Source organism: Pseudopodoces humilis, chromosome 19 (assembly GCF_049639895.1).
Source record: "Pseudopodoces humilis isolate 2021_Gansu_Grassland_sample_001 chromosome 19, ASM4963989v1, whole genome shotgun sequence".
Lineage (NCBI taxonomy): Eukaryota > Metazoa > Chordata > Aves > Passeriformes > Paridae > Pseudopodoces > Pseudopodoces humilis.
This window is the reverse complement of record NC_142218.1, coordinates 2,663,267-2,675,700: the sequence shown is the minus strand read 5'-3', so window position 1 is coordinate 2,675,700 and position 12,434 is coordinate 2,663,267. Positions and strand designations below refer to the sequence as shown.

The following is a 12,434-nucleotide window of genomic DNA, read 5'->3' as shown; positions in this document are numbered from 1 at the left end:
AGTTTGACTGCAGGTGGTCCCAACATGGACACTCTTGGCACTGGGAAAGTCCTATTTTCCTCAGTTGGCCCTGGGCTGGCCCCAGTTTGACCACAGGTGGTCCCACCGTGGTTTTGGTGGTCCTGGAGAGGTCCCCTGACACCCAGGGTGGTTCCAAATGAGTTCCTGGTGGTGCCAGCTCCTCCATGCCCACAGTGCCAGGCAGCCTTTGCTCCACACTGCTTCCCTCTGGAGCAACATGCCAGGATCCCAACAGCTCCAGAGATGTGAAACCCCCCCTGCCCCAGCAGGCTGGGGGAGATGAGGAGGAGGATCTGTCCCCATCCCTTGCCTGGCACAGGCACTTGGCCTGCATTCCAGAATTTCTCTTACTGAGAAAGAAGCATTAACCAGTTTTGCTTGGATTTTGCAGAATCCCAGGCAGGTTTGCCTCCCTCAGCACCTCTGCTTCTGCATGGAGCTCTCCAGGACACCCTGACTGCTGAGCTCAGCTCTGCTTAAGCCAGGCCTCTGATCCAAGCTCCTTCCCCACCCCAACGTGCTTGATCTGCGGCACGTGGAGCTCCTGCTCCCTCTGGGATAGCGCTCTCCAAGCTGAGCCCACGGCATCACAGCTATTTTTACCATCTCCCAGCTGTTCCAGGTGTGTTCAAGGCAAAAGAGGTGGAAAAAGCGCACCTGGGCCCTGGCAGGGGCATCCAAGGGCTCCAGGGTGCACGTGCACTCCCCACACTTGGGCTGTCCCCAGGGAGGCAGAGAGGTCCGAGGGCTGGAGCTGTTGAGTGTGACCATCATCAAATCCAACTGAAATGGGAATGGGAACAAAACACGGGTGAGGGATGCAGCAGGGACAGGGGAATCACCTTGCCAGGGAGCATGGAAGGGGCTTGGGTGATGGTGGCGCTCTGCCGTGGATTAAACCACCCCCTTGCAAGGGCTTCCCACACTCCCATCTGCTCCAAAAATCCATGCTCGGAGTCCAGTGGGATCCCTTGCAGTCAGGGTGAGTTTCCATGCAGGAAGGAGCAGCCTGAGCGTGAGGATGAAGTTCAGAAAACTGCTGATGGCAGGAGATAACAGGTGCTCCCAAATCCCACAGGGGCTCCCAGAAAACCACAGCAGGGAAGGGGGACATGGCCCCGGCTGTGGGGGGCACCAGGACTCTGCTCTGCTCCCAGAAAACCACAACAGGCTGGAATTAAAGGAAGTACCCACTCAACAGCATCCCAGAAATGAATGATGCTTCTCTTCACCTCCCTAAGTTCCTCATGGAGGAAATGAGATATTTTTGGAAGTGGAAATAGGGAAGTGTGGGGTGGGATGCAGATGTGGGGCAGGACAGCCCTGCCTGGAGAGACCCCAAACCCCTCCAGGACCCTCTGAGGGGGATTAGGTTAAAGGTACAAACCCCTTATGGGGGGCACCTATTGCCACTGCCAGCCTGTCCTGGAGCTCATCCCACTGCGGAGCTCTCCCGACACCCCAGATCCCAACCCTGCAGCTCAGGGACAGGACACCCCAGATCCCAACCCTGCAGCTCAGGGACAGGACACTCCAGATCCCAACCCTGCAGCTCAGGGACAGGACACCCCAGGGCTGCTGGGCTCAGCACCGTGGCCAGATCCTGCACAGCATTTTCCAGGGCTGATGGAATCACCACAGCTGCCCAACAGCACCCCAGGGCTGGATGGACATGGTCCCTGTGGGGGTCACAGTGCCTGGGAATGAGAGCTGAGAGCCCACGGAGCAGGCAGGATGTGTGCAAGGTGCCCATCTCCTGACCATGAAAAGCATCTTTGGAGCAGACAAATAAAACCAGGCTCGCCTGGGGCTGCTTCCCAACGCTGCCGTGTGCTCTTCCAAAGCAGCTCCCATCAGCTCCCCCTCCAGCCATCCGAAATAGCAGCAGGGAAGCCCTTCAGCTGCATCGTGAATCATCCTGGGAGGCAGAGTGGTTATTTTTACGGTGCTGTGGCTCACGTGGAGCTGCCAATGCAGCCCCCAGGGATGGGCTGTGCTGCCGCAGTGGGGCACAGCCCTGTCCCTGCCGGGGATGCTTCCATGGGCATTGGGAGTGCCAAGGGATGTGGGGTCCAGGGAGGTTCCAGGGATGCCATCAGAGAGGTTTGCCCAGGGGAAAGAGGCAGGGCTGTGTCGCTGCTGGGGCTTGGGTGGCTGTGGGAGCAGCCCTGTGGAGCTCGGGATGTCAGTGTAAATCCTCTCCCCTCTCCCTGTGCCTCCTGGCTCCCATAAAAACCCTTTCCTGTGCCGGGGTCTCTCCCCTTTGGCAGCACTGCAGAGCACCAGCGCCATCCATCACGATGGAGCTGAGCAGAGCAGAGGAGGAGGGATGGATGAGGAGGAGTTGGCATATGGCTGGGCACCCTGCAGTAACTCATAAAACCTCCAGCACCTGCCACCTCAGGTGACAAACACCAACCCTGCAGTGGGGGACACGGCAGGCAGGGAGCTGGGTGTGTGCCCTCCCACCTGGTGCATGCCCTGGCTCTGTGGGGCAGGAATCCCATGGATCAGAGCAGCAGGAATACTGTTCCAGCGTCACTGGCTGAAAAAGCCCCATTTGAAGGGGTGACAGCGTGACAAGTCCCAGCTCTTCCCACCCAGGCACAGGGCTCACCCATGGCAGCCTGTGTGTGCCACTGCCCTGCTGGGCCCTGGCTGGCCCTGCTGCCCTGCTTTGGAGGGCTGGGAAAGCTGGGAAAGGGAATGGTATGAGCTGAGCCGTGGGGTTTGGCACCCCACACCTGCACACTGCCATCCCCACGTGTCCGGCTGTAAGAACAATGCAGGGGCAGCACAGCCAGCCAGGCACTGCCTCGGGGGTGGGAAGAGGGTGCAGGAGGAGGCCAGGCAGTGGTGATGAGCTCTCTGTGCCACCCAGCACCCACCAGCAGCCTGTCCTGAGCCTGGGATCCCATTCCCTGCCGCTGCAGGAGCAGGGTGAGTTTACACAACACGGTCAGGGTGAAATATTTATCAGGCTGTTTAAAAGAAAACCAGGCAGGAGGCTGGGTAGGAGGAGGGCAGAAAGTGCACAAACACGGGCAGGAAGTAGCACACCCCTGGCTGCCACTGGGGCAGTGGCCATGGCCCTGCTGAGCCCCATCCTGGCTGTCCTGGCACCTGCAAGCATCCCTCCCCCTGGGGTCCCCAGTGTCCCTCAGTCCTGGTGTGCTGCAGAGGCACACCAGAGTCATGGCTGGCCTTGTCTCCCCAGAGAGCAAGGACATGGGGACATTAAACTTTGGGCCAGAAACTGGTGCCAGCAGGTGCCTTGAGGCAGCACCAAGAGCTGGGGTGAACAGGGGACACTGGGAACTCAGTGGATGGAGTGTCTTCACAATGGCCCCATGGCTGCAGCCACAGCCAGGAAAACGCTGCCCCAAAACTGGGGGAAGGCAGGGAAGGGACCAGGCAGGAGAGGAGCCAAGTGAGGGACAGGGACTGCTGAAAGGAAAGCAAACCCCATCCAGACCCATCACCCCAACCTCCTGCAGCACAGCCTCTTTGGAGGAGCAGGGAGGGCAGGATCAGCCCCAGATCCCACCCTGTGTGGGACCAAGGACCACACAAGCACCTCTTGCAGCCTCAGGGACAGACATACCCGGTCGTGTATTGCAAATTCAAAGCAGAAAACAGACCACAAAATAAGCCCAAACCTCTTGGTTTCTCAGCTGAGGTCCCCACCACCCACCACCCCTCACACCCCCAGGCACCTGAGCACAGCCGAAGGACAGTAGAAACCTTTATTAAACACAAAGCTCAGAGGAACACAAGCTTGTTAAATGGCAGTGAAAGTCAAAGTGCGTCTCCAGCTCAGCCCAGGGGACCCCAGGGCCCCCCTCCCCTCCTCTCCCAGCCCCCGTGGCCTGGGGATGGGGAGCCAGAGCTAAAGGGCTGAATGGCTGCACAGGGAGGGGAAGGAAAGCCTGGAGACAGCGTTGGGTGCTCACCTGCAGAGACGCTCCCCTGGACACCTCTGTGCCCCCCAGGGGACACGCACATGGTCCCAGGGCCACCAGCCCCATCCCCGCTCCTGCAGCCCTACCTGCCACAGCCATGGCCTTGCCAGCCCCATTTCGGACACAAGCAAAGCCAGGATGTGCTGGTGAGACCCTGGTGGCACCCTCTGGGTCCCACCAGCACTGTCCTCCTGCTCCCTCCTGCCCCCTCCACATCCTGGGAGAGCTCCACACGCCATAAATAATAAATAAATACCCCACGCTCAGCCAGGCTGTGGGCAGCCCCCACGCAGGGGGACAGCCCTGGCCCAGCACCCCCCACATCTCCACCACCCCCTCCCAGCACAACAAAAACTCTCAGCACCCCCAGTCTGCTGTACAGCCCCCCCAAACCCCCATGGAAATGAAACGCTGTCCCCAGGGGACAATAATAAATTAATCAAATCATTAATCTATACACAGGACTGCTTAAAGCTCTGGAATGGGCTCCTGGGGGGCAGAGGCTCTGCCCTGGGCAGTTTCCCCTGATCAGGGCCCTGTGGGGGGGGTCTCCCAAGATGGGAACCCCACCCTGGCATCCTCCTTGTGGGGCTGGAGCTGAGGATGCCACCGGCCCCCACCAGGCTGGGGGGGATGGAGGGATAAGGAGAAAATATTGCAAAAAGGGATGGGGGAGGAACAGCGGACGCTGGAGCCTGAGGGGCTGCCCTGCCCTGCCTGCCCTGCCAGGGCTGCCCCCTCCCCTGGCAGCTCCCCCAAGCACCAGGGCGGGCACAGCTTCAGAAGTCCAAGGGGGTGAAGTCCCCAAAGTTGCAGTCGAAGAGCTCGCTGATGCCCTCGCCCTCCTCCAGCCCAAAGTGATAGTCCTGCGCCTGCGGCGGTGACAGATTGATGAACTCATCGGCCAAGAAACCCGCCAAGTCCTCCCTGCTCTGCTCCAGCAGGATGTCCATGGAGGCCAGTGGAGACAGGCTCACCTCCTCCTCCGGGCTCTTGCCAGGCAGCACACTTGGCCCTGGCAGCAGCGCTTCTGTGGGGGTGAAGAGCAGCTGTAAATCCCATAATAATGTCCCAATAAACCCTCAAAAAAGCTTTTTTGGCTATGGAGATCCTGCCTTCCCCCCTCCCTGCCTTGCTGGGGTGCCCAAGCATCATGCCAGCTCTTTGCCTGTGCCAACAGCAGAGGGGCTGATGAGAGCCACCGTGACATCCCACCAGCTCCCTGTGTCCCCAGCCCCACCTTGCTCTCCGGGCAGCAGCGGCATGTTCACATCCTGGGCGGGATGCAGGAGCAGGGAGGCTCTGGGCTGTGAATGGCTGGGAGAAGAGTCCTCTGCAGGGGCTTTGAAGGGGCTCTTGACGGGGCTGCAGACCCCCGAGCTGTCCTCGGGGCAGAGGAACACGTCAATGGGGCCCTGAGTGCTTCGCACGGAGACCTGGAACGCCTGGGGAAGGGGACAGGAGTGAGACAAGGCGGCACAAGGATGCCCAGGGCACGGGGGGCTGCTCAGGGAGGGCAGAGGAGGAGCAGAGCCTGACCCCAACTCACCTCCGCTGCATCTGAGACCTGCAGCTGGGTCTCTGGGGGGGCTTTGATAACCATCACCATTTGCTCCGCGGGGTCCACAATGCTGCGGAGGTCCTGGCAGGTCACATAGGCTGCGGTGGGGCGGGTCAAGGAAGGGATGTGGGGATGTGGGCTGAGAAACAGCCTGCCTGTGACACTGAGGCTCAACCACAGCCGCCACCCAGCCAGCCCCACCCCAGAACCAAAGGATATTGCTGGTTGGCGGGGTCCTCGGTGAGCAGGCGCAGCTGCACCGTGCACATCTGGATGAGGTCATCCAGCTGCCGCTCGGCCGCCTGCAGCTCCCGCAGCTCCTTCTCCAGCAGCCGGTGCTGGCCTGGCGCTCCCACCGTGGCCTGGCTGCCCCTGGGGAGCACCGTGTCCATCAGCAGCCAACCCCCACAGCTTCCTGTGCCTCACCGAGGCCAGGCCACGTCCCACCCCACACCCAGGGAACCAGACCCACAGGGATTTTGCAGCAGATTGCTCTCCAAGGCTGGATGCAGCCTCCCACTCCCCTGCATGACTTGGGGAGCCCCAGGGGGACTCGCAGGTGATACCAACGCTGCTCAGGAGCCTGGTGCCATTGAGCACAGCCCTTCCCACAGGGGGCCACCACTTGGCCTGCAGCAGAAGCTCTGGTGACCTTGCCCTGAAATTCTTCACCCAAGTAAGACCGTCCCCCACCCCAGGGTACAGCCAGACACAGCCCCATGGGCCAGGGGACATACAGCCACTGGATGTGGTTCTTGGACTTCTTGGTGATGAGCTGTATGCCCTCCAGGACATTGGTGATGTCGTAGATACGCCTCTTCTGCACCTTCAGGACCTCGGCTGCCCAGTTGAGATCCACCACACCATCTGGGGACTGGCTCAGCAGCTCCAGGAAGCGCTTGGTGGTGAGGTTCAGGGAGGTTTCATAGCGGGATTTCTCTCCAGGAGACTTTGCCCCTGCCAGACATGGAGGACAAGTGTCATTTAGCCACAGGGGAAACCCAGAGCTGAAGCTGAAAGGTGACAAAACTGCCATGCTTGCAGGTGCCTTGTAGACCAGGACTGGCACCCCAAACCCAACCTGTTTTCTCAGGGCAATGGGGTGAGCTGCCCAAAGCCCCTGTAAGAGGGATGTTGCAGCAGCTGGCACAGGCTGTGGCACCTGTGCTCCGTTGTGACCACAGCTGTGACTGAGACACCGAGTGCCAGGCAGGGCTCAGGGGGGAGATGACAGCAGATCCACCTGGGACACTGCACTGACACCATGCTGGCACCTACAGCTCCATCCCACAGGGAGGGACTGAGCCAGTGTGGTGCCCAGCAGGACAGCCATGGAACCAGCACAAAGTACAGCAGAGAGTGCAGAGCAGACAGAAACAGGCCAGCCCCAGGGACAGCCCATCCAGACCGACACAAAGGGACTGGAAAAACCTACCAGGGAGCAGAGAGGGGCTGCTGGACCTCTGCTCTGGCAAAGAGGGGCCAGGGGGAGTGGAGTTGATACCTTTAGCAGGGTTCCTGGCCTTGCCCCGGCTCACTGGCAAACTCTCCGCTATGTACTGGTGATCCGTCTCCAAGTTCAGCTTCCTCTTGACCTGCAAGGGATGGGGTCAGCAGAGGGACAGCCACCCCCAGGGCCCCACTGCTGATGGAGGGTTTCTGTGAGGAACCTCCCACGGCACTGTGGGGTACAGACACCCCAGATCCCGGCAGGAGGGGGTTCACAGGAGCTGTCACACACACCGGCGGGGATGGGGGGCTGTCCCAGCCGCGGGGGCCCGGCCACGCAGCGGGGAGCGCCCCAAAGCCGGCGTGGGGAGGCAAAGCACGGCCCGGCTTCCGGAGCGGCGGCGGGGCAGGGCCGGCCCGGCAGGTGCTGCGTGGCACGGCCCGGCAGTACAGCCTGGCACGGCCAGGGGCACCGGGCACGGGCTGACACGGAGCAGGGCACGGCATATGGCACAGCACGGAGCGGCACGGCCCGGCCCGGTATGGAACCGTGTCCGGCACGGCTCGCTGTACAGCCCGGCTCGGTGTGGCACGGCTCGGTATCCAGCCGGGCCCATTGTACAGCCCGCCTCGGTGTAGCCCGGGCGGGTACACGGCCCCTTCGGTATACGGCCGGTTCCACGAGGCCCAATACTGTACAGCCCGAAACACGGCCCGGCCCGGCCCCGCCGGTCCTCGGAGCCCCCGCCCCCTCCCCATCCCACTCGCGGGGGTTACCGGCGGGCGGCCCAGCGCGGGCCGTCTGGGCGCGGCACCGGGGCGGGCGGGCTGCGGCGTGGCGAAGAGCAGGAGGTCGGAATCGGGGTGGCCGCCGCCCGTCGGCTCCTCGGCGGCGGCGGAGACGATCAGGAGGTGCGGGGAGGCGCTGCCAAGCAGCGCCGCCAGCCCCGCCGCGCCGCCCGCCGCCGCCATGGCTCACATGGCAGCCGGTGCCGCCGGTGCGGCGGGCGGCGCGCCGGGCAGGGCGCGGACAGGGCCGGGGCCCGTGCACGGGCGCGGGGCCGCCGCGCTCCAGCTCCGGACCCGGCTCCGCTCGGCTCCGCTCCGCGCCCGCCGCCGGATTGTTCGGCGCGCCGGCCCCGCGCGCCTTTGCGCGCCAAATCCTTTTTGCCGCGAAAAGCGGCGCGAGCCGCCCCGCCGGCCGCCCATTGGCTGCGCCCGCCGCGGCGGGGAGGCGAGGGCGCGCTGCCATTGGCCGCGGCGCGCGGGGCGGCGGGCGGTGCCGCGCGGCCATTGGCGGACGGGGGCCGCGCTGACAGGCGGCCAATCAGCGACGCCGCGCCGGGGCGGCGGCCAATCGGAGCGCGGCTCGGGGACGCGGCGGGGGCGCCGCGTGGGTGCGGCGCGCTCTGTGTGCCCCCCCCGGGGGTGTCCCCTCCTGTGTCCCTGTTTGTGCCCCCCATGGCGGTGTCCCCCTCCTGTGTGCCGCCGCGGATTCCTCGCTCCGAACCGGCCCCGGTTCCCGGTTTGCCCACCCGTGGGGATTTCAAGCCTCAGGCAGAGCCGGTCCCGGGCCGGACTCAGCCCCGCCGGGGTGATGGGCTTCCTGCTGCGGGCGCGGCTGCTCCCCGCTCCGGATGGCCCGGGAGCACAGCGGCACGCACCCACGAGCAAAGTTCATATCGCTCCCCTCCCCTGCGGGCTCCACCCTCCCACGGGTGGCACTGGTGGGGAAGAGGGCGGCTTTGGGCTCTGCGGGGTGGCCCAGGCTGCCCCCAGTGTGTTTCCCTTCCCCGGGGGTGACAGCAAGCCCAGCGTGGCCCATGCCCGTGGCATCCCCCGCAGCAATGCCTTGCCTTTGGGGGATATCAGTGGGTGCTCAGCGTGCTGGGGCAGGGGCTCTCCTGTACTGTGGGGCAAGGTGTCTGCAGAATTTCTGTCTAAAAGATGAAGGGATCAGTTCAGGCTTGTCCATCTGCCTTGTTTAAAGCACCCCGAGACCATGGATGAGGCTGTCGGGCAAGTCAGGAGGCTTCAGGCTCAGATGCTGCTCCAGGGGTCCAGCGAGCACGGAAGGACTGGGATGCTGCAATCTGCTCCATCCGTTTGGCGGATGATTCACGGCATTCTGTTTCCAAACACCAAACAGCTGCCGATCTCGGCAGCTCCTTCAGGACTGGCTGATAACCCTTTACAGGGCAGAGGAAAAGCTCTGCCGGGAGCACAACCTGCACTTGACCGTGCCAGGCGCTATCTGCGGCCGCGGGATCGTGTGGCCGGGGAGGGGCAGGGACACAGGGACAGCAGACGGAGCCGGGAGTGGCCCCATGTACTGAGAAAGATGCGAATCCACCCACGAGACACGGGACAGGCGGCTCCCAGAGCCAGTATCTCCTGCCTGCAGGACACTGATAACCTTCTGTTGCATAAGGAAGCAAAATTAAAAAGGAAAAAAGTACATCCTGCTTAAAAAAAAAAAAAAAAAAAAGCATTTAAAGATTAGGCCTTTTACAAGGTCCAGATGTGGGGAAGCTCATGAGCAAAGTGGGGTCTGATCCAAACCCCTGCTGAGCCAAGCCCAGGGTTCCACCCCTGTGTTCCCCCATGAGTTTCCCCACGTGTCCCTGGGGGTCTGGGGTGGAGCAGAGTGGCCCCCAGCCCGCTGCTGCTGCCAGGCAGGGCTGTGAGCCAGTGCTGGCTCCTGCCCCGGCCCCGCTGCCAAGCCTGACCTGCCCGGGATGCAGGAGATGGGCTCTTTTTCCCAGCAGTGCGTGGGATGCAGGAGGCATTCTCAGGGATGAGTTAACTCCTCTGCTGCGGAGCAGATCCCGACATGCAGTGTCCCTGGGCCGGCCTAACAGGTTTCTGGCTTTAAAGGATTTTATGCTGGATACTTTGGCAGTGGCTGCAATTCCCCTGGGGACAGCCAACGCGGGGCAGGGCTGCGATTTCCTTGGATCCCTCCATCCTTAAATACGGCAGTAACATGGTGCATGTCCGTGACCAATCAAATCAACTCGCTGTGCCTCATTTCTTCATCAGCAGAGAGCAAACAGAAACGCTGCCTTGCTTAAAGGAAATTAATACAGTTAATTAACACTCAGCCCTTCTAATATTCCAGGTCCCACTCTCCAGAGCCCTTCCACTGCAATATCATCATTACTGCGAAGCATAAGCAACAGTTAGACCAGATGTTTGCACACAGTTAATGCTTCTTCCATCTGGGGAGGGGGGAAAAGGCAGCCCCGGCAGCCGGGCGGGAGCGCATGGCTGGCGGGGCTCTCCCCATCCCTGGGGAGCCTCAGCCCGGCGCTTCCTGGGATGAGGCAGGGTTTGGGACACAGCTGCTGCACCAGCTGCTCCCGCTCCGCTCACAAAGGCTGGCTTCACCCTCCCCTAATTCATGCAGGAGCTCATTCGGGGGGAGCAGCTCTGCCCCTCTCCCGGAGGCTGCGCTGCCACTTCTCCAAGGCTTTCAGCGCCGGCGGCGCGAGAAGGGGAGGCCGTGGAGACAAATGAAAGGCAAAGGGAGGTGGGAGAAGGGCGGGCAGGGGCTTTCCTTGCATGTGGATGAGGGGAAGCAGATGAATCCTGTCTCCTGCACAGCTGCAGCCTCCCCCCAGCCCTGCTAAGGAGCGCAGACGTGCTCCCAAGATTAGTTGTCTGGCAGGTGCTGCTCCCAGATAAAGTCCTGTCTGCAGGGCCCCGCTCGGTCCTGCAGAGCATCAGGAAGGCTGCTCAGACACTTTGTGTCCCAACAGGGTTTCGCTCGCGGCAGCCGCTGAGTTTGGGTGGATTGCACCGTGGGATAGACCCAGGGTAGGAAAAAGTCTGCAGGTGGAGCCAGAGCTGGGACCTGCGCTGGAAAATCACCTGGCAGCAGGAGCAGGGTGGGAGGAGAGCCGGCAGGATGTGAACCTGCACCCCTGGGCTGTTAAGGGCAGCTCCTGGGTGTCCCAGAGCACATTTACTGTCCCTGTCACCGCAGCAGTTCCCACACGGAGTGTGCTGAGCTGCCACATGGAATGTGACACAGGGCATGACGGGGAGCAGGACATCCCTGGGTCTCCTGCCAACGCTCCTGTTCCCAGTTCACTGATTTGCTCCCAGGATGGTGAGTTGGCAGTGTGGCACAGTCTTCCTGTGGTGGGGACAGCCCAGAGCCCCCCCAGTTCTGCTGCCCTGACCCTACAGTCCCCTATCTCTGCCACCTGAGCCATCACTGTTGTTCTGTGCAAACCAAAGCAATTTTCTGGAAGCACAAACTGAGCGTCTAAAGCTGGCCTGAGGCAGAAGGGAACAGCCCTGCTTTAGGTGGCTCCTCTCAGATCCCAGTCCCAAAAGCCAGGCAGTGCCTGTTCCCTTGCATCTTTTACAGAGGATGACACAGCCCTTCTCCTCGCAGGACACCAGGTCAGCTCCTCTTTTGGATGCTGGGCACAAGAGTCTCAGCAGTGCAATCTCCTCCTCTCCTGTGGTGGCATCTGTCTCTAAAGCTCACATCACGCAGTGTCTCTCAGTGGAAGCGAGGGCACAGAGCCCGCTCCCCTCCTGCTCTGCTCCTCACACCCAGCCAGGGCAGCCTTGTCTCATCCTCTGAGCCAAAGCACCACAAACACTAAAAGCCACTCTATTCCACAAGGCTCTTCCATTTCCTTCACTCAAACCCCATGGAAGAATGGAGAGGCTGAAGTGTTTCTGGGGAGCCTGGGGGTTACCCAGGGGTGATCTGGGAATATGCCAGGCTCTACCTTCTACCTCTCCTTAGCGTCTCCAGCCATTCCAGGTTCACTTCCCAGCACTCAGAGCATGGTCACTGGCACTGAGAACCCAAAACGTAGCAGAAGTGTTGGAATACTTTTGCTTTTGTCAGAACAAAACCTACAGAGCTTCACCTGGAGCAGAACAAGAGCTCAGAGTATGACACTGTGAGGAGAAAAAAAACACTTGAAGGTAGGACTGGCATCAGTTTGGAGCTGTTAATTTGGCTTCTCATGGGCCCAGGCTGGACACTCCAGCATTCCAACAGCTACAAAGCTGGAGGTTTGGTCTCAGCAATTGCTTCATCCCCACCACCAGAGCAGTCACCTCTACAACACATCCCCTCTGAACTTTTAGCTTGGAAGAAGCAGCAAAACCATCCATAGGCATTCTTATTTTCTCTATTTGTTATGTTAAAAAAAATAAAACAACAACAAAAAAACCCCCAGGGTGTCAGCCATCCCAATCTGTTTCTGCAGCTGACATCCTTACCCCTGCAGGAATTAAATCTGATGCTGGGGTCAAACAGCACTGGCTGTTGCTCCCAAGCTGGTAACACCAGAGCCCAAACCATGCCAAAACTGCATCTTGTACATGGCTTCTCTACATCCAGAACTACAGACATGCAATAATCAAGCATTGCTTCGTAGATTTTAGCCTAAAAATGATGACAGTAAAAA

General features: G+C 61.0%; 1 protein-coding gene across 1 annotated transcript; it reads right to left on the bottom strand.

Moving 5' to 3' along the window:
- Nucleotides 1–4,388: 4,388 nt before the first annotated feature.
- On the bottom strand, nucleotides 4,389–7,965 carry E2F1 (E2F transcription factor 1). The gene is made up of 7 exons (XM_005532868.3): nucleotides 7,771–7,965; nucleotides 7,049–7,139; nucleotides 6,282–6,501; nucleotides 5,764–5,916; nucleotides 5,533–5,647; nucleotides 5,224–5,428; nucleotides 4,389–5,013 (listed from the first exon to the last, which is right to left on the bottom strand). The coding sequence occupies exons 1-7, from the start codon at nucleotides 7,963–7,965 to the stop codon at nucleotides 4,763–4,765; spliced, it is 1,230 nt and encodes a 409-aa protein (XP_005532925.1). The 3' UTR covers nucleotides 4,389–4,762.
- Between the last annotated feature and the right edge of the window lie 4,469 nt (nucleotides 7,966–12,434).